We start from the raw sequence: 27,544 nt of genomic DNA on the forward strand, positions 1-27,544 counted from the left end.
CCGCTGCCTCTGGCCGAACCCCCCCACCACTGCCTCTGACTGAACACCCCACTACCGCTGCCTCTGACTGAACCCCCCACCACCGCATCTGCCTATGGTTGTGTAAAAAGTCAATATAGCAGTGAAAAGACTTTCCTGCCCTTTCTTAGATGATTTTGAGACAAATTTCTTAATTTTTATGACTTTGCCGGGAGTACGTCTATTGATGTTCTCGCATGCACGCTGTGATCACTCGAGTCAATGAGACTCGGGTGATCACAGATCCAAGTAAGGGGCCAATCCCGGCCCCTTATCACGTGATCAGCTGTCAGCCAATGACAGCTGATCACGTAATGTAAACAGAAGATCGGTAATCGTTTTTTTTTCTTCTCATGCTGACAGGAGGAGAAAAAAAGCGGATCACCGGCTTCTGTTTGAAGAGGAAGAGGCATAGCCGCCTTATCTGTTCCCACCAGTACCGCCTGCCAGTGCCAGCAATCAGTGCCCACAGTAAGTGCCAGCAATCAGTGCCACCTATCAGTGCCCACAAGTGCCACCTATCAATGCCAACCAGTGGTGCCAATCAGTGCCTCATAAGTGCCACATAGCAGTGCTGCCTGTCACCTACCAGTGCCAACCAGTGCCAACCAGTGCCCATCACTGCCACCCATTAGTGCCCATCAGTGCCACCTATCAGTGCCCTTCAGTGCTGCCCATCAGTGCCACCACTCAGTGCCCACCAATGCCACCTATCAGTGCCCACCAGAGCCATCTCATCAGTGCCCATCAGTGCAGCCTATCGGTGCCCATCAGTGCAGCCTATCGGTGCCCATCAGTGCAGCCTATCAGTGCCCATCAGTGTAGCCTCATCAGCGAACATCAATGAAGGAGAAAAATTACCTGTTTGCAAAATGTATTAATAAAATATAAAACGGATTTGTATTTTTTTTTTAAATTGGTCTTTTTAAATTTTTTTAACAAAAAATAAAAAAAAAAACAGAGGTGATCAAATACCACCAAAAGAAAGCTCTATTTGTGGGGAAAAATGATAAAAATTTCATTTGGGTACAGTTTGTATGACCACGCAATTGTCATTCAAAGAGTGACAGCCCTAAAAGCTGAAAATTTGTCTGGGCAGAAGGGGGGTTTAGGTGCCCAGTAAGCAAGTGATTAGGATGGCTGCTGTTTCATTTGTTCTGAGAGAAAGTGAAGAGAAAATGAAGAAGAAGGAGTGTAGCAGAAGTGACCATCTAAGCTTGCATCTTACTTTTGAATAAACTCAGTTTCTTTGTTAGAAAGGGCGCCTAAAAATACACACTCTCATATTACTCCCCGCATCATCTCCCTTCCACTCCCCTCTAAGGGTGGGGGCTAAGAGTAGGAATGTAAAATGAACAGCATGACTAATTAAAGACAGAGCAAGAAGTGAGTTTGAGAGACAGCGTGACTCAGAATAATTATATAAATACCCAGTTTCTCAAACAAGATATCCGTTACGTAGGAATACCTTTTAAGAAAATATAACCAGAAATATCAGTCATGTCTTAATATCTTCTTGAAATTGATAACCCAGTTCAAATGTCACATCTGTAAGTTATTAGTTCAAAAGATCTTCCATGCACACATAATTACAGGGGATCTCATATCCTCAGTTATATACTTTTAGGACTGAATAAAAATTTAGATATTAAGAATATAACATTCCCCTCTGAAATATGAATAATCATATTTCTTATTTTATATCATACACACATCCATACATATCACAAATAATCTGGCTTTGATCTACTAATTCCAAATGTTTTGTCATTTGTAACTGAGTTTGCAACTCCAGAACCCATTCTTCTTTTAAGCATATTTTGCATAAATCATCACCTCTCCTGATTTAATTTCTAATTCGATAATATTTTTTCATTCTAAACATTAAACATAACTGAAATATAAAGCATAACATAATAATAATAAAAATAATAACTATAGGATGCGATACAATATTTCCTGCTGCTGAAGTAATTTAAGTTTTCCCTCAAATTGATATACTGTTAATACATTTTTTTCACCAATTATTACCTGAGAACTCTGACCATTGATGAGCTATTTCTTGCAAATTCCCTTGCTCATGTTTAAACAATATTTCTGCATTCTGAAGTTCCTTCTGTTAATAAACCTTTATCCTTTTGAATTACATTTGCCCATTCTTCCCAATGAAATTCATCTATCTGAGGTAAATTGTATTGTAAGGGAAGAATACTTATATTTTTCATAAGCATATTTGTTAAATTTTTTCTCAACCCATTAACACTTATTGCTACAATGTCTCCTTCTATACAATACAAGCCTTGATTTAGGTTTTCTGTATTTGTATAAGAGGATAAGAAAGTTCTAACCCTTTCTGTGTCTGTCATGATTTGGAAACAAACCTTCTATTTATCTACAAGAGTAATTAATTCAGAAGTAGTTTCAACTTTTTCTATTCTTGCTGAACATACTGTATGATTATAATAACTAGAGATGAGCCGAACACCCCCCGGTTCGGTTCGCACCAGAACCTGCGAACGGACCGAAAATTCGCACGAACGTTAGAACCCCATTGAAGTCTATGGGACTCGAACGTTCAAAATCAAAAGTGCTAATTTTAAAGGCTAATTTGCATGGTATTGTCCTAAAAAGGGTTTGGGGACCTGGGTCCTGCCCAGGGGACATGTATCAATGCAAAAAAAAGTTTTAAAAACGGCAGTTTTTTCAGGAGCAGTGATTTTAATGATGCTTAAAGTGAAAAAAAAAACCCTGAAATATTCCTTTAAATATCGTACCGGCGGGGTGTCTATAGTATGCCTGTAAAGTGGCGCATGTTTCTCGTGCTTAGAACAGTCCCTGCACAAAATGACATTTTTAAAGTAATAAAAGTCATTTAAAACTGCTTACGGCTTTAATGTAATGTCCGGTCCCGGTAATATGGATGAAAATCAGTGAGACAAAATGGCATGGGTACCCCCCCAGTCCATTACCAGGCCCTTTGGGTCTTGTATGGATATTAAGGGGAACCTCGCACCCAAATTAAAAAAAGGAAAGGCGTGGGGCCCCAGGCCCTCTGAACAGCAGTATACAGGCGGTGCAAACAAGACAGGGACTGTAGGTTTATTGTTAAATAGAATCTGTTTGTAATTTTGAATTGGTACATTTTTAAAGTTTAGCTCCAGCCAAAAAATCTATTTTTAAGCTTTTTGGAAAACATAGGGAAGGGTTATCACCCCTGTGACATTTGTTTTGCTGTCTGTGCACCTCTTCAGAAGATTTTACCTCACTTTTTGGCCCAATGACAAATGTTTTTTGACAATTTGGGGTTTTTAGTGAAACAAGGATTGGTGATAAAGCATCAGTGGAGAGGAGACACGTTTTTCCCATATTAACTCTTACAGGAGAGAATTTCCCTTCCTAGGGGTAGATTTCATCTCACTTCCTGTTGTCTCCTTCTGTTTGCAAATAGGAGTCGTTTGTAAGTTGGATGTTTGAAAGTAGGGGCCTGCCCTATATACTCTGCAGAAATTGGGGCCTTAGGTGTTGGTGTTGCCACAACACTGTAAGCCCTCACAGTTACTCTTGGTGGGCGCAGGAACGGGCTCTGCTGTGAAATATTAGATCAAGAATTGTAATTACATGCCCCTGTTGAACAGGGTCAGAAAAATTGGACTTTGGTCGTGGTGGTGCTGGTGCCACAACACTATAAGTCCTCACAGTTACTCTTGGTGGGCACAGAAATGGACCCTGCTGTGAAATATTAGATCAAGAATTGTAATTACATGCACCTGTTGAACAGAGGCAGAAAAATTGGGCCTGTGGTGGTGGTGTTGCCTCAACACTGTAAGTCCTCACAGTTACTCTTGGTGGGAGCTGGAACGGGCCCTGCTGTGAAATATTAGATCAAGAATTGTAATTACATGCACCTGTTGAACAGGGGCAGAAAAATTGGGCCTTCGGTGGTGGTGGTGCTGGTGCCACAGCACTCTAAGTCCTCACAGTTACTTTTGGTGGGCGCAGAAATGGGCCCTGCTGTGAAATATTAGATCAAGAATTGTAATTACATGTCCCTGTTGAACTGCAACCCCTCACAGACTCTCTAGTTGGAGCGCAGGAATGTGCCCTCCTGCAAAATATTGCATCAAAAATTGTAATTACACGCCCCTGTTAAACAGGGGCTGAAAAATTGGGCCTTAGGCACTGGTGCTGGTGCCACAACACTGTAACCCCTTACAGATACTCTACTTGGAGCGCAGGAACAAGCCCTGCTGCAAAGTATTGCATCAAAAATTGTAATTACACGGCCCTGTTAAACAGGGGCTGAAAAATTGGACCTTAGGCACTGGTGCTGGTTCCACAACACTGCAACCCCTCACAAATACTCTAGTTGAGTGCAGCAGCGAACCCTCCTTGCAAAATGTTGCATCAAAAATTGTAATTACACGCCCCTGTTCAGGGGCTGAAAAATTGGGCCTTAGCCACTGATGGCGGCGCCCAGAACCAAAAATATTCTTACAAGCTATCAGCATGATCATTGAGGAGGAAGAGGATAGTCACTCAGCATAACAGGATAGTCACTCAGCATCAGCATAGGCAGTCTTGAAGGGATCTGACATTTCAAAAAAAAAATTTTGGTTACATCAGCATCAGGTGCTTGGTAGCTGGTGGTAATTCAAGACTGATTCATTTTTATGAAGGTCAGTCGATCGACCAAGTCGGTGGACAGACGCGCCCTGTGATCGGTTACAAAGCCTCCAGCAGCACTGAATGTGCGTTCCGAAAGAACGCTGGATGCAGGACAGGCCAGTAGCTCAATTGCATACTGTGCAAGCTCTGGCCAGTGATCCATCCTCAAGACCCAGTAACCCTGAGGATTTTCGGTGGGAAAGGTGTCCATGTCAGATCTTGCCCCTAGGTATTCCTGCACCATGTAAAACAGACGCTGGCGATGGTTGCTGGAACCGATCATACCTTGGGGCTGCGGAGTAAAAAATTGTCTGAACGCATCGGTCAGATGGCCACCTTCTCCACCACTCCTTCTTTGACTGACCGAAGCCTCAGCAACACGTTGTCCAGGAACAGGAGTTTGTAACCTCCCAGTCTCTGGGAACGCGTTGCATAGACCTTTCTGCAAACCTCCCGAAGATGTTTCATCCTCTGCTCCCTCTGCGACGGCAAGATAAGGTCCGCAACCTTACCCTTGTAACGTGGATCAATGAGGGTTGCCAGCCAGTATTTATCCCTCTCCTTGATACCACGAATATGAGGATCCTTCCGCAGGCTTTGCAGGATCAGGGAGGCCATGCAGCGTAGGTTTGCTGAGGCATTCGGTCCGGAGTCCTCTGGGTCACTAAGGACGACATGATCTGCAGCCACCTCCTTCCAGCCACATACAAGTCCATGGGTTTCTTAGGACTGTAAATGATCCCTTAAAGACTGCTGCTCATGCTGGGTGCCAGGCTCCACCTCCATGCTGACACAATCCTCCTCTTCCTCCTCTTCCTGTGTTATCGGCGGGCACGCAGGAACACCGTCTGCATAAAGCGGGCCTTAAGAGCTAAGGAAGTCCTCCTCTTCCTGCCTCTGTTCTGCCTCAAGTGCCCTGTCCATTATTCCATGCAGCGTGTGCTCCAACAGGTGGACAAGGGGGACAGTGTCACTGATGCATGCACTGTCACTGCTCACCATCCTCGTGGCCTCCTCAAATGGTGACAGGACAGTGCATGCATCCCTGATCATGGCCCACTGGCATGGGGAAAAAAAAACAAGCTCCCTTGACCCTGTCCTGATGCCATAGTCGCACAGGTACTCATTGATGGCCCTCTGCTGCGTGTGCAGCCGCTGCAGCATGGCCAACGTTGAGTTCCACCTGGTGGGCATGTCACAGATTAGGCGGTTCTTGGGCAGGTTAAATTCCTTTTGGAGGTCAGCCAGCCGAGCACTGGCATTATATGACCTGTGGAAATGCACACAGACTTTCCTGGCCTGCCTCAGGACATCCTATAAGCCCGGGTACCTGCCCAAGAACCGATGCACAACCAAGTTAAGGACGGGAGCCAAACAGGACACATGGGTCTGTTGTCCCGGTTGGAGTCACCCAGTGCGCGGTGAAAGATAGGTAACGTTCCTGTCCATGCCTGCTGGACCATGAGTCAGCGGTAATATGGATCTTAACCGCTGACCGCCCTGTCCAGCGAGGCCAAGACATTGTCTTCCACATGCCGGTAGAGAGCCGGAATCGCCTTCCGTGAGAAAAAGTGGAGTTTGGGAACCTGCCACTGAGGAACTGCACAGTCCACAAACTCACGGAAGGGGGCAGAGTCTACCAACTGAAAAGGCAGCAGTTGAAGTGCTAGCAATTTAGCCAAGTTAGCATTCAACCGCTGGGCATGTGGATGGCTGGGAGCAAACTTCTTTCGGAGGTGAAGCAGCTGGGGCAGGGAAATTCACCTGGTACAATCTGACGTCGGTGTACCGATAGCAGATTGCCCACAAGTACTTGGCTGTGACAAACCTAATTCTACACCTTCATTCCTCTCAGTGCAGGTCTCAGAGAGGACTGAAGGTATAGTGGGGTTGGAGATCCCAGCTGATGAGGAGCAAGGAGAGGTCCTCTTTGTTCTTTGGTGTGGGTCTTTTAGGTATGCTTGCCAACGAACTGCATGGCAGGTCAACATATGTCTGGTCAAGCATGTGGTGCCCAAGCGGGAGATGTTTTGGCCACGAGAGATACGATTGAGACATATGTTGCAAATAGCAGCGGTGGGATCTGATGCACTCGTCTCAAAAAAGGCCCACACCAAAGAACTTTTGGAATAACGCACAGAGACAGCAGCGCCCTGCACATGCGGAGCTCTGCGGTGTGATGCAGTCGGTGTGCTGCCCTTAAGCTGGCCCCTGGAGGGCTTCCTGCCTTGGTGATGTGCCGTCTCCTCCTCCTCTCTCCTATCAGGCACCCAAGTGGAGTCAGTGACCTCATCATCCCCTCCCTCCTTATCACTGGAGCAAAGCTGGCAGTATGCTGCAGCTGGGGGAACATGACTGCCAGATTGCTGTCCTTCTTGGGCACCCCCTCTCTCTGGGCTCACGTTACTGCCTTTCTCTAGCTGGGTACCATCATCGGAGCCTTCAAAACGCTGGGCATCCTACTGGAGCATGTACCGAACACTGTGGTTAAACAGTTTGGGGGACTCCTCAGGAGGACATGGTGGGGCTAGGGAAGGAGTGACTGATGCCATTGAGCCGAGGGAAGAGGCCACGTTGGCAGCTGCTTTGCCAGACAAAGTACCCTGAGCCTGGGTAAGAGAGGATGAGGAGGATGAGGACGGCTTGATCATCCACTCTACCAAGTCTTCCGCATGTTGCGGCTCAACAAGGCCAGCTGCCGAAAAAAAGGACAAGCGTGTCCCATGGCCACATGCTGATGAGGATGCACCGTCTCCACAACTAGCACTGTTGCCTCTAGACACATAGCCTACTTGCCCTCTTTTATTGGATTGTGATTGTCTGCCTCTCCTTGTTGGCCTTCCAGACATACTAATGGCCTGCAGTGAGATGTATCTGCACAAAGCTGGGATGTATATATATACTGATACTGCAGCTAGCAGAATCAACTGCCTGCCTGTAGTATTATTAGTATGAGAACACTAGCAATTGTCTTCAGGTAGCTTTAGGTGCACACTGGGCAGAGGACGCAGTACACTAACTGTAAATACTGTAACTGCCTGCCTGTGGTATTAACAGGATCAGAACAACAGCAATTGTCTTCAGGTAGCTTTAGGTGCACACTGTGCAGAGGACACAGTACACTAACTGTAAATACTGTAGCTGCCTGCCTGTGGTATTAATAGGAGCTGAACAACAGCAATTGTCTCCAGGTAGCTTTAGGTGCACACTATGCAGAGGACACAGTGCACTAACTGTAAATGCTGTAGCTGCCTGCCTGTGGTATTAATAGGATCAGAAGAACACCACTAATTTTCTTCAGGTAGCTTTAGGTGCACACTGTGCAGAGGACACAGTACACTAACTGTAAATACTGTAGCTGACTGCCTGTGGTATTAATAGGAGCAGAACAACAGCAATTGTCTCCAGGTAGCTTTAGGTGCACACTGTGCAGAGGACACAGTACACTAACTGTAAATACTGTAGCTGCCTGACTGTGGTATTAATAGGATCAGAAGACCACCACTAATTTTCTTCAGGTAGCTTTAGGGGCACATTGTGCAGAGGACGCACTACACTAACATGTAAATACTGCAGCTGCCTGCGGTACTGTACTCATAGGATCAGAAGAACACCACTAATTTTCTTCATGTAGCTTTAGGTGCACACTGTGCAGAGGACGCACTACACTAACTTGTAAATACTGCAGCTGCCTGCGGTACTGTACTAATAGGATTAGAAGAACACCACTAATTTTCTTCAGTAGGGATGAGCTTCGAGTTTGAGTCGAACTCATGTTCGACTTGAACATTGGCTGTTCGCAAGTTCGCCGAACAGCGAACATTTTGGGGTGTTCGCGGCAAATTCGAATGCCGCGGAACACCCTTTAAAAGTCTATGGGAGAAATCAAAAGTGCTAATTTTAAAGGCTTATATGCAAGTTATTGTCATAAAAAGTGTTTGGGGACCTGGGTCCTGCCCCAGGGGACATGGATCAATGCAAAAAAAAGTTTTAAAAATGGCCGTTTTTTCGGGAGCAGTAATTTTAATAATGCTTAAAGTCAAACAATAAAAGTGTAATATCCCTTTAAATTTCGTAGCTGGGGGGTGTCTATAGTATGCCCGTAAAGGGGCGCATGTTTCCCGTGTTTAGAACAGTCTGACAGCAAAATGACATTTCGAAGGAAAAAACCCATTTAAAACTACTCGCGGCTATTGCATTGCCGACAATACACATAGAAGTTAATTGATAAAAACGGCATGGGAATTCCCCACAGGGGAACCCCGAACCAAAATTTAAAAAAAAAATGACGTGGGGTTCTTCCTAAATTCCATACCAGGCCCTTCAGGTCTGGTATGGATATTAAGGGGAACCCAGGCCAAAATTAAAAAAAAAAAATGACGTGGGGTTCCCCCTAAATTCCATACCAGACCCTTCAGGTCTGGTATGGATTTTAAGGGGAACCCCGCGCCAAAAAAAAAACAAAAACGGCGTGTGGTCCCCCAAAAATCCATACCAGACCCTTATTCGAGCATGCAATCTGGCAGGCTGCAGGAAAAGAGGGGGGGATGAGAGTGCGGCCCCCCCTCCTGAACCATACCAGGCCACATGCCCTCAACATTGGGAGGGTGCTTTGGGGTAGCCCCCCAAAACACCTTGTCCCCATGTTGATGAGGACAAGGGCCTCATCCCCACAACCCTGGCCGGTGGTTGTGGGGGTCTGCGGGCGGGGGGCTTATCGGAATCTGGAAGCCCCCTTTAACAAGGGGACCCCCAGATCCCGGCCCCCCCCGTGTGAAATGGTAAGGGGGTACTTACCCCTACCATTTCACTAAAAAACTGTCAAAAATTACAAGAGACAGTTTTTGACAATTCCTTTATTTAAATGCTTCTTCTTTCTTCTATCTTCAGCATGGATGCGGAGCGGCCCGGAGAAGAAAATGAAGAAGAGAAGAAGGAAGAAGAGAAGAACATGAAGAGAAGAGCGGGAGCCTCCCCCCATGCCATGGGTGCGGAGCGGCCCGAGGAGAAGAATATAGAAGACACCACGGAGGAGATGCTGGACGAGAACGCCGGAGGAAGAACCAGAAGAACCAGAAGAAGATGAAGGAAGATAGAAGAAAGAAGAAGCATTTAAATAAAGGAATTGTCAAAAACTGTCTCTTGTCATTTTTAACATTTTTGACAGTTTTTTAGTGAAATGGTAGGGGTAAGTTCCCCCTTACCATTTCACACGGGGGGGGGGGTGGCCGGGATCTGGGGATCCCCTTGTTAAAGGGGGCTTCCAGATTCCGATAAGCCCCCCGCCCGCAGACCCCCACAACCACCGGCCAGGGTTGTGGGGATGAGGCCCTTGTCCTCATCAACATGGGGACAAGGTGTTTTGGGGGCTACCCCAAAGCACCCTCCCAATGTTGAGGGCATGTGGCCTGGTACGGTTCAGGAGGGGGGGCCGCACTCTCGTCCCCCCTCTTTTCCTGTGGCCTGCCAGGTTGCGTGCTCGGATAAGGGTCTGGTATGGATTTTTGGGGGGACCCCACGCCGTTTTTTTTTTTTCTTGGCGCGGGGTTCCCCTTAAAATCCATACCAGACCTGAAGGGTCTGGTATGGAATTTAGGGGGAACCCCACGTCATTTTTAAAACTTTTTTTTGCATTGATCCATGTCCCCTGGGGCAGGACCCAGGTCCCCAAACACTTTTTATGACAATAACTTGCATATAAGCCTTTAAAATTAGCACTTTTGATTATTCATGTTCATGTCCCATAGACTTTAACTGTGTTCGCGTGTTCGAACAAACTTTTTTCCTGTTCGCATGTTCTGGTGTGAACCGAACAGGGGGTGTTCGGCTCATCCCTATTCTTCAGGTAGCTTTAGGTGCACACTGTGCAGAGGACGCACTACACTAACTTGTAAATACTGCAGCTGCCTGCGGTACGGTACTAGTAGGATCCGAAGAACACCACTAATTTTCTTCAGGTAGCTTTAGGTGCACACTGTGCAGAGGACACACTACACTAACTTGTAAATACTACAGCTGCCTGTGGTACTGTACTAATAGGATCAGAAGAACACCACTAATTTTCTTCAGGTAGCTTTAGGTGCACACTGTGCAGAGGACACACTACACTAACTTGTAAATACTGCAGATGCCTGCAGTACTGGACTAATAGGATCAGAAAAACACCAGGAATTTTTTTCAGGTACCTGTAAATACTGTAAAAACACCTGCCTGCCTCTAGTAGGAAGAGAATAACAGGAACGGATCTAGCTAAACTGAATACAGTATATATATATATATATATATATATATATATATATATACATACATATATATACACACACATACAACACCTAGGATGTAAATATATATACACAATACACTGTAAGTGCAACTAACTGACTCGCCTGCCTACTCTATCTAACATAAATCAAATTACACTGTCTCTCTGTCTATATATCTCTCTCTCAATGCCGGAACATACTACACAGGGCCACCGTGCAGGCGGCTTTATATAGTGTGGGTCGTGTACTAAACCCCCTGAGCCATAATTGCCAAAGCCTCCTTGTCTTCGGCCAATTACGGCTCTCTGCTTACACAGCGCTGTGTTTGGCCAAGCATGCGGGTCATAGTGCATGCTTGGCCAATCATCAGCCAGCAATGCACTGCAATGCCGCAGTAAATTATGGGCCGTGACGCGCCACTCGAATTTGGCCCGAACGGCCAATATCGTTTGTAATTCGGCGGACGACCGAACAGGCGATGTTCGAGTCGAACATGCGTTCGATTCGAACACTAAGCTCATCCCTAATGATAACAAGAATGAAATATACTTTTGTCTTGATTAGGTAAACAAATAACTTTAGACTGGGTTTGTAAACATGATGACAGATCTAATTGTTCTAATTCAAAATTTTCATTGTTAAATGCAAAATCTGTACACTGTAATTTATAATATAATAATTGTGTATTGTTGACTGGTAATCCAAAGGCAGTAATTGGAACCAATATTTGTTCTTTCCCTGCTAATGGAATCATAGAAGAACTATAACATACATCCTGATTGCATCCTATCCATTTATTTACCCACAAATCTGTATGATTTATTGCATATACATATTCTCTGGGTAAATTCTGTAAAATGCCAAGAGGAGTTATTTCACTCTGAAATGCTTGCACAATTACTTTAAAATTAGTGGAATATTCAGTCTGGATCTCTAAGCATGCTTTGGCTATATGAGAATGTTGTTCACTTGTCATTAAATTAAGAGTAATATTTTGGAGATGTAATATAGATGGACCCATTACATTATCTGTTTTACTAACCATATCTTCTAATATCTGATTTAAATTTCTTTGTACCTTATTACCTTTACTTCCCACTAAACCAGCTGTTTCAAGATCAGACTCTAAAGTGTTAATATCCATACTATTTGCTATACTTCCAATAGTACAGACTCCTCCTAAAATACTTTCAACAATACCACGCTTATTTCTGTTATGATTCCTACTATTAATTCTAAACCATCTTTCAATGCCCAATTCCATATTAACCAAATGTCCTAGACATTGTGGAAACCTTGGCAAAGGGAGGGGGGAGGGACAAAAGTTGGGACTTTAAATGAAGCTTGTGGCTGCAAAAGAGTACAATGATTATAAACAAATATATAAAAATATATAAAAATATATTGATATTTATTCATTGATAAACTTAGTAACATGGGTAAAAAGGTAATGCATCATGATGGTAACTAGCACAGTGCAATTTGATAAGTACAGTTGATACCAAGAGGTACAATAGTGTGTAAATACAAGAATAGTAAACAATAATACATGACTGAATTCAATAACTTGTTAGAGTATATATATATATATATATATATATATATATATATATATATATATATATATATGGATCTATATATGGATATATGTATATTAGTAAAGTTTGAGCGCAGCTACTAGTTGCTCGACGCGTTCCGTGGCTGGGTGGTTGCCACTCATCAGGAGCAGGCACGCGATCTGAAATATAATGATATAAAATTTCCATAAGGACCATAGACCAACGGGGAATATTTAAAGAAACACACACAGCTCTACCGATTATCGTGTGCCCGTTCCTGATGGCTGGCAACCATCCAGCCACGAAATGCATCGAGCAACTAGTAGCCGCGCTCAAACTTTACTAATATACATATATCCAATCAGCCATATTGATTAGACATCCTATGGCTTTAGGATCCATATACAACGTATTATGGGGATCTGCCCCTCTGCAGGTTCTGTGGTGGATCTAACTTGGAGACTATATGTCATTAACTCTTTTCTATTCAATTGTACAATCCCTATATGTGCATGAGTGTATATATACATACATGTATTATGGTTTACTATTCTTGTATTTACACAATATTGTACCTCTTAGTATCAACTGTACTTATCAAATTGCACTGTGCTAGTTACCATCATGATGTGTTACCTTTTTACCCATGTTACTAAGTTTATCAATTAATAAATATCAATATATGTTTATATATTGTTATATATTTGTTTATAATCATTGTACTCTTTTGCAGCCACGAGCTTCATTTAAAGTCCCAACTTTTGTCCCTCCCCCTCTCTTTGGCACTAAATAGGGATGGAGGCATCTGGCCTTTCAAGGCCATTGCCCCATATAAAGTCCCAACACAATAAAAATATTTTTTTCTCATTGTGGAAACCTTGTAGAAATTTTCCATTCTGAAATATTAAAGTTCCACAATATAATGACAAACTTTCCTTCTCTCAAGAGAACTCTGGATTGGAAATGGTTAATCTGGAAAGGATTAGCAGGAACACTTTTCTTATCTATACATGGAAGTTTCCTTGGAGACATTACAACAACACTTGCATTAGGCACATTTCAACGTTTAATTTTCTATTGATATGCAACACTCATATGTACCGGTATCATTTAAAGATACACCTATTTGATGATAAATAAATTTATCATTAATCAAATTTACACTAACAAAAATTCCTTTATGAATTATATTAGTAGTACTGTGAAAAAAGCTACCCAAAAATTCACCATTCCTTTACCAAGTTAACAATGAACTTTGAGGTAAATATATTTGTGTACTACACACCAAATGCAAACTATCTCTGCCTTCAATGATTTTTAAAGTCTGTGGAGACACTTTAATTTCTGGAACAATCATATCTACCACAGTAATACTAATTTTAACACTTATTTGAGCAAATGTCCTTGTTACTTTAACCTCCCTAGCGGTATTCCTGAGTCTGGCTCGGGGTGGATTTTCAGTACCAAAAGCGGTAACCCCGAGCCAGACTCGGGATCGCATCACAGGATCCATGTAGAGGTGCCGAGCTCCATTCCCTGCGAGCGTAATGCACGGGGACAGAGTTCGGCGCCAAATTCAAAAACACAGTATAGATACAGTATACTGTAATCTTACAGATTACAGTACTGTATCAAATAATTACACATCCCCTTTGTCCCTAGTGGTCTGTCTAGTGTCATGCATGCAGTTTTATATTATAAATACTATTCTTTCTGCCAGGAAACTGGAGATTGTCCATAGCAACCAAAAAATGTCCGTTTACGTCAAAAGTGCTTTTAGACCAGCTAGAAAACAGCTTTAATAAATTAGAATCACTTGCAGAATTGAGCAATAGTGATTTGTGGGGAAATTCGTCATCAAACGCTAAAAGTAATGACAGCGACAATTCTGAAACTGAGCAATTTTCAGTGTTTTTGATTTGATTACATTATTGAATAATTTTTATTATTATTATATTATTATTTGTTATAATTATTTATAGTTATTTATTATATTATAATTTTTGATTTCGTTTTTCAAACTTTATCATACCCGGGATGTCTACTAGACTCTTGTTTGGACAGATTTAAGTGAGCTATTCCTAAGAATTATAGGCCTACAATATAGAACGCCAAATTTCCGTGCAAAATAATTGTACCGCTTTCAGCATCAAAAATCTGAAATAATCATACCGCCAGGGAGGTTAAGAAGGAGGGTTGAGGGGGCGCATGCACGGTGCCAAGCGTGATGGACGTCTGATGCTGTAGCTCCGTCTCGCCCGGGACTATAACGGCTTCTAGAGGGACATACGCACTTGCCTAAACAGCGATTTTATCACCCCTCGAGCCACACAGATGTGGTGCATGCCTGCGAAAAAGAAGAAATCCCGAGGATCGGCTCAACACACCCTGACACTATCTCCTCCGCACACAGGAACTCAGCAGCATGTCCCAAAATGGCACTGCGGGGAGAAGCAGCTCTCCTTCCCCTGCTTCACCGCCACTGTCTCCGCCAGATCAGGCCCCTGTACTGGACTCTAACCGTAAGTACACAGCCTCTCTTACTAAAACGGACCTTGAGAACAGCTTAGAGGCCATGTATACTAGGCTGGCCACTAAGTTCCAGACCGAGCTTCACAAAACCTCTCATACGCTTTCCCAGGAAATTGCAGCCATGGGCGCAAGGACTGAGAGGCTGGAAACGAAACACGACGAGCTAGCTCTGGCATACAGTGATCTCACCAGGGAGCATGAATCACTAGCCTCAGCTTTTTCCCTGATTCAAACTCAAATCGAAGACCTCGACAATAGAAACAGATGTAATAATCTACGACTACGAGGAATCCCAGAATCAGAGACAGATCTTATACCCACTGTGATCCGTTTATTCAAATCCCTTCTTCCGGACTTTGATTCGGCGGCCTTCAAATGTGACCGTATACACAGAGCCCTCAGACCGAAACCACCTGCTGACAAACCCCCTAGGGATGTAGTCCTGTGTATGAAGAATTTTCTAACTAAGGAAGAGATTCTGAGGGCCGCACGAAATAAACAACGCATCATTCTGGATGAGCATACCATCCAAATTTACCCAGACATCTCCCCTGCTACCCTGGAAAGGAGACGGGGAATGAGAGAGGTTACTACAGCTCTTCAATCTGCCCACATTTGTTATAAATGGGGTTTTCCCTTTAAACTGGTGATTCCCCACAATGGAACCACATACTCGGCTACATCACTCCCAGAAGGCCAGGAGATCCTTGTGAAGTTGGGCCTTCTTGATGCCGAAGCTGTTCGCCATCCACCGTCTACTCCCAGACCTTCACCAATTTGGCGCACTCCACCACCTAGGAGGGATAGAAGAAGGATCCGTTACAACATCGTTGACAGAAATGAGGAACATTTTCGCTGATCAAATTGGCTTCTACGCCTCTAGCTAGATTCGTGGCAGTCTTCACTTCAAGCCACAATCAGTTTGCTCGGACGTTGGTCCCTTGGAGCCGCGGCATGTATGCCCCACCCAGCCGTAGCTTCGCAGATTTTGACTTTCTTTTTTTTAATTTTTTCTCAATTTTTAATTTTTTTTCCTTACTGTCAGCAAGCCCTTCCCCGTTCTTCATAGAGCGGAGCTGCGGATCGGCTGGGTGCGAGACCTAGTCTCGGTTGTTTTGGTTTTTTCTATCAGGTCCATTTCTTTTACCTGATCCAGTTTTAGGTTACGATGACTTCCACATGGTTAGCAGAATTTTCCTTTTTTCTCATTTTTTTTGAATGCTTAGGTCAGCTTGCTCATTGTTTGCATAATAACCTTTTTCAGAGGTGCCCTTTTGATAAATCTGTATTTTACTCATTTAGCATGGTCTGAAATCTGAATATGTTGATCCTTTTCGGTTTCCTGTGCGAGAGTGTGGTGGCTCTCCTCATTGGGATAGGAAGGAATGTGTTGTGCTCTTTTTGGTACCCTCCCAGCACCCCATTTCTGAGCACTATTCAGCTTATAGAACTGTGCAACACTCCCCATGGTGATTCATTGCCTATCACATAATGTGAAGGGTTTTAACTCCCCCATCAAGAGAAGCAAGGCCTTTGCCTTTTATAAGCAACTAGGTGCAAAGATTCTCCTGTTACAGGAGACTCATTTTGCCCAATCCTCAAATTTTTCCACAGAAACTTCCAACAAGCCTTCTATTCTCTGCACCAGTCGAAGAGCAGGGGCGCCGCCATACTCTTGCACTCTTGCTTTCCTATGGAAGTCAAACAAGTGTATAAAGATAAGGATAGTAGATATGTCATTATTAAGGGTCTTATTCACAATAGAGAACGGACAATCACTAGTATTTATGCTCTTAATGACTCCCCAGCTTCTTTCTTTAAGTCCTTCTTTGACCGCCTATCTTTTTACCAATCAACTCATATGATCCTAGGAGGGGATTTTAATATGGTGGCTAATTCCACCTTACACAGATCTACTATGGCACCTACCTCTAAATCCTTTCCTAGAACCCTCTTCAATGGTCTGCTGGAGCATCAACTGGAGGATACTTGGAGAACGCATAATATGGGAGCTAAGGAGTATACCTTTTACTCCCACCCCCATAATAGTTATGCTAGATTGGATTATATTTATACCACCCCTATTATTCTAGCTAACTCCACTAAGGCGACCATTCATCCTTGTGCTTGGTCGGACCGTCACGTAATTGCCTTTACTACTGAATTTATCAGATTAGCTCCCACCACCCACTCATGAAGACTAAATGAAGCACTCCTCTCGGATTTAGCAGTAGAAACTGAGATAGCACAAACTATTGATGAATATTTTAACATTAATGCCTTGCCAGAAACTCCCCTTCCTACGGTTTGGATTGCCCATAAGGTGGTATTACGAGGCAAGCTTATTAGTATAGCTTCAATCCGTAACAAGAATGACAGACATAAAATCTTAGTCCTCACAAAGGAGCTGGATAGTCTTTATAAGAACACAGACTCACTACACTTAGAACCCACTAGGCTTTCTATTGACCAAAAGCTCCTAGAATTAGACTCCATCCTATCAAAAAAGATAGAAAAAGCCCTTCGATGGTCTAAAGCTAAATTTTTACTCCACGATGGCTCCTCTTCAACCCTATTTGCTAGAAAGTTGAATCAATCTACCCGTCCTCCTCATGTATATAAATTAGTGACTCCACCTGGCCCTATTTTCACCCGAAAGAGGTCCTCAAAATATTTGAGCAATTTTATTTGTCCTTGTTGGCACCATCCCAATCGAAACCCTCACAGGATGATGAGGCTTGGTTTCAAACAATCCCCATACCGATACTTACTCCTGCACAATTGGAGATACTTAACCCACCTGTTACACAATCGGAGCCTGAATGTGATAAAAGCTTTAAAGTCAGGATCCACTCGGGCCCAGATGGATTCTCTTCTATATATTATAAGAAATTTTCTACCCCCTTGTCTACAAGATTGGTTCAGCTTTTCAACTGGGCGTTACAAGGAGGTAGTGTCCCTGAAGAGATGTTATTGGCAAATATGTCCTCGATTCCGAAACCGAATAAAAACCATGCACTTCCCCAAAATTATAGACCCATATCTGTCATAAACAATGATTTAAAAATATTTAGCAGGGTCCTAGCAGACAGATTGGCAGGTATAATCCCTTCCCTTATATCGCCCTACCAATCATTTTTCATTCCCCACAGACTCATCACAGATAACATACGCTTAGCCACTAACATAATTCAGGATGCCAATTTGTTCTCTCGGAAACTCTTTATGCTTAGCCTAGATCTACAAAAGGCATTTGATAGTGTCTCTTGGGATTATGTTTCCACTCTCCTACAACGTATGGGTTTCCGAGGTGAATTTCTACAAGCCTTCCAGGACCTTTATCAGAACCCTAAAACAAGGATCAAACTCCCAGGCTGTTGCTCAAGGTTTTTCAGCCTGGGCAAGGGCACCAGACGGGTGATTCCAATGATTCCTATGATAGAAGGGATGAGGTTGAGTATAATGTGAGCACATCCAACCAATTTTACCCCTTACGAGATCTTGAAGGTCCCTATGAAAATCCCATCAGTGGGGCTGTTCTGGCCAACCCACCCCAACATCTTAAATCTAGCATTAGTGACAACTTTGCTAGTCCGGGTCCCTCCAGTCAAACCCAGCATTGTGGTTTTCACAAACCCCCACAGGGCATAAAAAGGCCCATAGATCAAAAAGAGGGTCCAGAGGAGGGAGAAAACTATGAACTAAAGAGAAAAAAATCATAACAGACAGTGGGATATTCAATCTGAGCACTGTCAATTTGTCCGACACTGAGAAGCTTGTTTTAAGTAAAGGTTTAAAATTTGCCCCCCCACGTAGGCTGAATAAATTTCAGACCTACATGGATATATACAAATTTGTTAGGAAGCTTAGCATTAAACGCTACATGGCCTCCAATCCTATTCAGGGTAGTCATACTTTATCCAACAGCTTTAAACATTTGGGGATTTCAAATGATTCCCTTTTTAACCCCCCTGGGGCTTTGGCCCCTTCCCTGAAGGTTTTCTGGGATGTGGTCCTCAGGGATTTGGACCAGATGCCAGTAAATCAGGTGAGAACAGATAGAGAGTTTGTTGCTGGTCTGGACTCTCTGTGAGAAAACAAAGGCTTGGTAATCAGACCGGTCGATAAGGGTGGTGGGATTATTATCTTAAATAAAAGTGATTACCTCACGGAGATGCATAGGATATTGAGTGATAGGGATACCTATACCCCTCTTGGGTCAGATCCTAAGGTCAAATTCAAAAAGGAGTTGGAAGTCCTTGTTCAAAAGGGCTTTAATTTGGGTATTCTCAATAAGAAAGAGAAGTTATATCTAGTACCAAGGGCACCACGGACCCCGGTGATATATTATTTTCCAAAAATTCATAAACACCCTACCTGCCCCCCGGGCCGCCCTATTGTTAGTGGCAAAGTTTCGATCACATCCCGGGTGGGCAGGTATATTGATTTCTTCCTTCAGCCAATAGTTAACAAAATGCCTTCTTTTATAAAGTATTCACGCCAGGTGATCAACTTGTTGGCGGGCCTCACTCCCAAGCCAGGATTGTGGATGGTGACAGCTGATGTCACGTCCCTCTACACTGTTATACCACATAACCTAGGTCTATTTGCAGTTGAATATTTCCTTAGACGGGACTCTGGTTTAGTAGATGAGCAAATTTCTTTCATCCTTGAGTTGCTCCAATTCACTGCTTCTCTGAGCTATTTTTGGTTTGGAGGTCAATTTTATAAGCAGGATAGAGGAGTCGCCATGGGGGCTAAATATGCCCCCAGTTTGGTGAACCTCTTTATGGCCCTCTGGGAGGAGGATGTCGTCTATGCCCAGCGGAGACCCCAGGTGGTCCTGTGGGCCAGGTATATAGACGACATCCTCCTCCTATGGGATGGAGACAGGTCTGATCTTGATTCCTTCCTTGGGGAACTGAACATCAATACCAGAGGCATTCTCCTCGATTACGAAGCCAGCCAGCATGAGATTAATCTTTTAGATCTCACCATTCGGATAAAAGATGGTCAGTTCGCTACTGCCACCTATTTTAAAAGCACCGACCGTAATTCGTATATTCCCACCAGTAGCTGTCACCATGAAGCTTGGATTAAGTCGGTGCCTAAAAGTCAGTACGTCCGTTTGAGACATATCTGCTCCGATAGGGGCGAATTTCTCATACAGGCAGACGTTTTGACTAAACGTTTTTTGGAGAAGGGCTATTCAAATGCAAACCTCAATAATACTCTAGAAGAGGTACTATCTATTGACAGAAGTGAACTACTGAAGGAGAAGATGCCCAATACCAATAAGGCGCCATCTACTCCATTTATTACAACATATTCGATTCAGCATAGGAAGGTTGGCCAGCTGATTAAAAAGCACTGGCACATTCTTATGAGTGATCCCACTCTTAATACTGCCCTCCCTTCTAGGCCTCAGGTGGTTTACAAGGGGGCACCCACCCCTAGAGGTACAGTTGCCAATAATATCATTGACCCACCTATCATCAAAAGGGTTTTTTTTGACAATCTCACGGGATTCTACCAGTGTAGGTGATGCAGAATATGCTCATTGAATGGATGCACTCAGAGGAGAACTCATTCTTTCAGATCTAATAGTACGTATGTTGAGTTTGCGATTAGGCCTTTTGTCACATGCTCCACCAAGGGGGTCGTAAACCTGCTCCAATGCCCTTGTGGGCTACAGTATGTGGGCAGGACTAAGCGACCCCTTATGGTTAGACTCAACGAGCATGTGACAAATATTGTGAACATTCCTAAACATCCTGTGTCTAGGCACTATCTGGAAGTCCATAATAGGAATCCAGATAAGACTGTCTTTTTGGGGATAGATAAATTCACCTGTCCTTGGGAGGGGTGGTTCCTTGGTGCGGGGTATATCGCATTTAGAAATGGCATGGATACATAGGATTAAGTGCTACACACCGTTTGGGTTGAATGTAGAGACAGATTTGAATGCTTTCATTGATAATGCCTAATACCGCCATATTCACACTTTACAAATCATTGTTATTTTATTCTGATGCCTAGTCTTATGTATATGAGAACTTGTTGTGATGTCTCAATGGCGTTACTTAATATGAAAAAACACATATATCTTGACATATAATATATAATATAACCATTTTGGTTTCTGTTTTTCTGTTTTTGTTTTAGTTTTTTCTTTTCATTTATCCTATTTAAACATGATTGCCATTTGCAGCCCAAGCGATATTTTCTGCTGCAGGGATAGTCCTTGTTCCGATCCTTCTATGGATTCACCACACACACTCTACCCCCTTGAGAGATCACAACAAGACGTGGTTTCATTTGTCTATTTATCTGCAATGAGTCAGAGCGTCACCCGTTCCCCAGACGACGTCAGCTATAGACGAAACGTACATCGGGAGGTTGACGTTCTGACGTCATCGTATCTTATCCTGAACGGGCACTCGCCAGCCGGCCAGCGATTTCGCTCTTTTTAACTGCTAATTTGTAAGTTTTTTTACCATTAATAAATATCCCTATCGGAGTTACACTATGGTCCAATTTTCTTTGCCCTTATGTCTGTGATCTGGGTTGCGGTACCTTCTTATATATGTCCGCGGTATGCTGTATGAGGGATGCTCCATTGCTGGCTGAATATCTGGATTCAGGTCCTACATGTGCCTGGTTTGCCTACCATCTGCCACGCTGTATAGAGGGATGTCCCATTGCCTACTGCCTACCCAGTCTCTGGTTGGTCTACTAGCCTGTTGAGTTTGCTATCTGGTAAGCGTGCATTTTAGGTGGTGGAGGATCATTGCCAGGGGTGTCTTTATTTCCTACCTTTCCACACTGATCCCTATGAAGAGCTATCAGGGGACTCTTCCCATTCCCCCTGGAAGATTTCTCGTTTTCTGGTCTATGGACTTTGTCACATAAATACTAATGTTATCACCAATCATGGTTTTTCACAAATTTTTGGTTTTGGCACTATTGATTTGTATGCACTCAATATCTTTTGGATATCTCTTTTTTTATGTATTTTGCTATATGCATATATTCATATTTATAATTGATGTTTTTCATAAATAATTTTTTGCACTAATTTCTTTTTTTTGCATATACTATTTATGGTTAGCGCCGTTTTTTCTTTGTTTTTTCACCAGACAGGGGTGCCCTCTCTCCCCTTTAATTTTCGCTTTAGCACTTGAACCCCTATCCATTGCAATACTTCAAAATTCAGACATCTCTGGGTACTCTAAAGGTCCCTCTGTATACAAATTTGGGATGTACCGATGTTCCTCACCAATCCCTTAATCTCTCTGCTGAATCTGCTGTAGACCTTATCAAAGTTTGCAGGGATCTCTGGTCTATCGATCAATGTGGCAAAATCGGTAGCCCTTCCTGTGGGTTTTTCACTCGAGGAATTACACCAACTTAAACAATCATATTCCTTCACATGGGCTGAATCTCACCTCTCATACTTGGGTATTAACTTGACCGGAGATTTCTGCAAACTTTTTGATGCTAATTACCCCCCGATGATATCTAAACTGAAAGGAAACTATGGTCCCATTTGCATATTTCATTTCTAGGTAGAGTTACCGCCCTTAAGATGACAATCCTCCCCAAATTACTTTACCCATTTAGATCCCTTCCAATAAGACTCTCTAAAACTTACCTGCACAACATCCAGGCCATTTTCAATAGATTTATTTGGCGCGACAGACCCCCAAGATTTGCAAAAGAAGTTTTGTACCGCTCCTCCATAAGAGGTGGTCTGGGTGTCCCTCAGATCTGGTTTTAGTATTTAGCCAGCAGATATACGCAACAGGCCCAATGGAACATTAAAAACTCCAGAGTCCTCTGGGTCCAATTTGAACAGGACTCTATCACACCTCCATATCTCCTGGGTTTGATGTGGTCCAATAACCCTTCTAAACCAGATTTGGGCTCTAAAAACTTAATTGTCAAGGTGGGACTTCAGCTATGGGATCAATATAAGAAGACATATAATCTTATATCCCAAACACCCCCCCCCGGCATATGATCGACCAGCTTCCTTCCAAATTTGGATTGATCAAAATTTAACTAGGTTGGATAAGTTTCTTTTGAATTCAAAATTTACTTCGTTTTCACATTTACAAGCGAATTATCATATCCCGATGGGTGAATTTTACCACTTTTTACAAATCCGTCATTTTTTTCAACAGCACTATACTGGACCCAATTCTGATTCTAATACGCTCTATGAGAATCTATGCCATACATCCCCTCATCAAAAAGGGCTTATCTCAGGGGGTTTACAAACTTTTAGAAACAGCAGCACATTGACATATAGAGTGCAGTGGGAGCGGGAACTCTGTCTTGAAGACGGAGATTTAGATTGGGCAAAAGGGTGGCAAAACATGCGTAGCTGCCAAATCACTAATGGTTCGGGAGACTGCCATTAAGTTGGTGACGCGGTACTACACTCCCTTACGTCTGAGTAAAATTTTTCGTCAGTTCTCCCCCTTATGCTTTAGGGGCTGTGCCGACCAAGGCTCCTTTCTGCATCTTTTCTGGGATTGCGAAAAATTACAACCTACCTGGAAAGAGGTCTTGAAGTTGATAGATAAATTAGCAGGTAGAACTATAAATCTGACTTACCAACACTGTCTTTTATTTCAAACCCCACCTGATTTTTCCAAATCATTTGTGAAATTGTTCCATTTAATCTGTATTGCTATGCACTGGGCCACTGCGCTAAATTGGAAGGCACCTTCTGTTCCATTTACACAGGTTGTTGCAAGAATAGACCACATGATGTTAGCAGACAAAATTTATCATACCCTAGATGATTCTATCCCCTTATTTGATGCTGGAACCATTGGTTCTTGTTTAGACTTCAAGACTGACCAATTTTATTCAAGTTGATATGTTAATTTTTTTTTTTTTTTTTTACTGTATTATTTTGGTAAATGGAAAACCTTTCAAGTCTCTCCTATAACGTCAATATGAGTATTTGATTTGATGGTTTTAGGTATATCCCAGCCCATTGGGTTTTTTATGCTTGATGTTCATAAATACCGCTTATTGTCTGTATATTATTACTCCTATTGATTTGATTAATGTCATTTACCTATGTTTACTAAATTCTCTTATTGCTTAATAAAAGCTTTTTGAAAACAAAAAAGGGGGGTAAAATCCCCTATTCTTACAATGTCCCCTTTTTCATCTCCTATTATATTTAAATGTTCTGGATCTAATATTTTTACAAAATTTTGTAATAGGTAATAAAATTGCTCTTCTGGGTAAAGTAATTTCCCAGACCTTATCATATTATTAGTAACATCTCCAGACCATATTGTTGAATCATTACCCCTTACAAATACTGACCAGAAACCCCTTTCCACTAATATAATACAATATTATAATATATTATAATAATTATAATATAATACATTCAAAGGTTCCGGTTCTGTTATTTAGTCTATAAGATCCCTGCATTTTAACAAATTTTGTTTTAGATTCTATTTTAACTTTGAAGAGTATATGAGGTAAATCCGCGCTATGGCTAAGATACTGTGAAATGTAGAGCTGCTGCCTCTATGAATACGATTCCACCTAGGTGGAGTGTATTAAAAGTGTGTGGAAAGCAAGAGTAGATATGGCGCTGCTCTTATGTGATAGAATTTTGGTGATCAATTACCCTGTTTGGTGCTTAATGTGATTACTTAATTTCTGTGAATCTTAAATAATGTGTATATATGATAAACTAGCAAAAAAACATAAGTAAGTACCTGTGTATACCAAAAATAAATAATAATGATTTCTTATCAAAATGTGTTCCAAAAATTAAATCCGTGGATGATTTGGATCAAAATCTATGATTCTTTGTTACTACAAGATTACAAGTTCTATTATCACTCTAATACATAGTTCAACCTCATTATGATATGGGTGAAATTCCAAAGTAAAGTGCCACAGTCTTATATTTCATTATCTATATGAGAAATAACAATGTGCAAATGGTGCTGATATTGCAATCAAAGTGACTTGTGCTGGGTTTTACAAAAAAGTGACTTGTGCTGGATTGTGCAAAAAAGTGACTTGTGTTATACAAAAAGTGACTTATGTGCTTCAGAACCAGTATTTTTGGATAAGAAAAGTTCCATTAATTGCAAAAGTCTTTTAGAGTGGTTCTGAGGGGAACCCCTCGTAGGGAACAAATTGATATGGGAAACTTCTTGTCCAGGTGCTGGCTAGATAATGGTGCTTCAACAGCGTGCTCTTATACTGCTTGCACTCACTGGACTCACTTCCCCCTGCAGGGGTACAGGCAGTCACAGTATTAGCCACTGTGTAGCACTCCTGGATGTCCCCGGTCTGTGCTTTTTAAATGTTGTTTCTTGGATTTACATATAAAAGGAGGGAGAGATGCCCATAGCGTAAAACTGTATTGGTAAACTTTATTAAAGATGATAAAGTAATGTACTCACATTTGCAAGGCAAAAAGCAAACATAAAAGAAAGCATCAGTCCTGTCATTAAAAGCCTGTCTTCATTAGACTGGAGGTGCTGCAAGACGTCTGTAAGTCCCGCCCTACGCGCATTTCGTCATCAGACTTCTACTGGGGCGTCCATCTTGCTACACCTCTTCGGTTTAAATAGTGCGCCGTGTGCTTAGTGCGGTTGCGCACTGATGTATTGGCGGCCATTTTGGTGGGGATATTGGAGACCGGAGCCTGAGCCGCTTACAAGAAGATTGCGCGATTGCACATTAGTGTATTGGCGGCCATTTTTGTAGGGGTATTGGAGACCGAAGCCTGCACCGCTAATGAGAAGGGAATTGACCAGCGGTGCTTGGCTACGTTTGTTCGCCTTTTTCTCCCCACCGCACTTTAAACTGATATCCGGATCGGTGACACAGCCTGGGGCAGTAGCCATAGTGTCTGGGAAATTTTTTTGATATCTATACACACACTGGGCACACTATTGAAACAGTACAAATGACAGTTTGATACATAGAAATTACATAATAAAAATAAAAATAAATTGGTAAAATTGGTAAAAAAGGGTAAAAAATCCCAAATTACACATAGCAATAAAATTACAAATAATAAAATGAAAAAATAAAAAATAAAAATAAAAATAATAAGAGGCTTTATATACCTCAGGCCCATTGAAATTTAACCACAAGTGTGTTAAAAAAAAATCAAGACTGGGAAGTGTGAATTCTGTTGGGTGATGTTTAATGTAATACTATATAAATAGCATAAAATTACTGAGTTGGATGATACAAGTTAAATTATTAAAAATATTTAATTTATTATTACAGGTTCTTTGAGGGAGAGATGGGGCCTTTTGGTATATGTCATAGGGGGATATTAATAGATTTATCAGTATGGAACCATGATGTGAAACAGTGCTAGGAACAGTACGAAAGGGTCAGACTAAGCTTGTATATGTGTACATATTGGGTCATTAGTATACGTTTCTGGATCATCCTTATATTATTATATTCTTAAGAATCTTGGGAGCATTCATTGAAGATCTAGGGGGCATTTTTTCATGTTTTCCAGTGGTGAGCGATAATTACTTATATTAGGCATAGTCTTAGTATGATATTATTATTAGTTTGAGGCATTATTAAATTAATGGAAGTTGTTTTTCTTCTACTTGTTAGATAAGGTTTTATATGTGTTTGAACTTAGTATCGTTATATATGTGATTACTGGTAGTTCTAAAAATTAGTAAGGAAACAATTTAAGTCGACATCAATGTTCATTCCTGCTGGTTGGAGGGTGTCTAACAAAAAAATCCATTTGGTCTCGTTCTGTGAGATTTTAATTTTCTTGTTGTCCCCCCTCCAGTGTCCTTTGATTTTATCAATCCCGTAAAAGACCATGCAGGTTGGATCCTTATTGTGATGGTTTTTAAAGTGTCTTGAGACGCTGTGTTTGTGGAATCCATTTTTTATGTTGCTAATATGTTCTCTGGTTCTTACATGTAGCTGTCTCGTCGTCCTGCCCACATATTATATGTGGCACGGACATTCCAATACGTAGGTCACATGGGTACTATTACAGGTTATGGGCTCTTTGATGTTGTATTCCTTTCCATTGGTTGCTAATCTAAATTTTGTTATTTTCCTGTTTGTTTTTTTGCTCGTTTTACATGGTAGGCATTTCCCACATTTGAAAAATCCCTTTAGGTTTTTTATTATTTTTATCTGCTTTGGTGGGTCAAGGGCATTGTGCACCAATTTATTTCTGAGGGATGTCGGTCCCCCCCCCATTCCCCCCTTTGGATGTAGGTCTTCAATTTTTTCTCATATTCTCCCTTAGGATTCCCTTTTAATTTCTTATATGTATCTGGTGTTTTTAGGAGTCTTTCCATTTCAGTTTCATAATCCTTTTTATTTAATATAACCAGGCCTCCGCCCTTATCGGCCAGTCGTATCATTATATCCTTCTTTTTCTCAATTTCTTTGATGGCATTCCAAATGTTAGTGTTCCTTGTTTTATGTGGATTTATCTTCCTTAAATCTTTT

The 27,544-nt window shown here is 42.1% G+C and overlaps 1 protein-coding gene across 2 annotated transcripts in view; it reads left to right on the forward strand.

Moving 5' to 3' along the window:
• The window catches only part of LOC141144573 (acyl-CoA dehydrogenase family member 11-like), a 386,002-nt gene that overhangs the window by 277,376 nt on the left and 81,082 nt on the right, over positions 1-27,544 (forward strand). Inside the window, exon 9 of one of the 2 annotated variants that reach the window (XM_073630369.1) lies at positions 9,574-9,784. The exons of the other annotated variant lie outside the window; for it this stretch is intronic. Coding sequence (XP_073486470.1) covers positions 9,574-9,769 — 196 coding nt within the window. The 3' untranslated portion in view covers positions 9,770-9,784. Of the gene's footprint in view, positions 1-9,573; positions 9,785-27,544 lie in introns of those variants that run through there. 2 annotated transcript variants of the gene reach the window in all.

The sequence above is a fragment of the Aquarana catesbeiana genome, linkage group LG05, assembly GCF_042186555.1.
Source record: "Aquarana catesbeiana isolate 2022-GZ linkage group LG05, ASM4218655v1, whole genome shotgun sequence".
Lineage (NCBI taxonomy): Eukaryota > Metazoa > Chordata > Amphibia > Anura > Ranidae > Aquarana > Aquarana catesbeiana.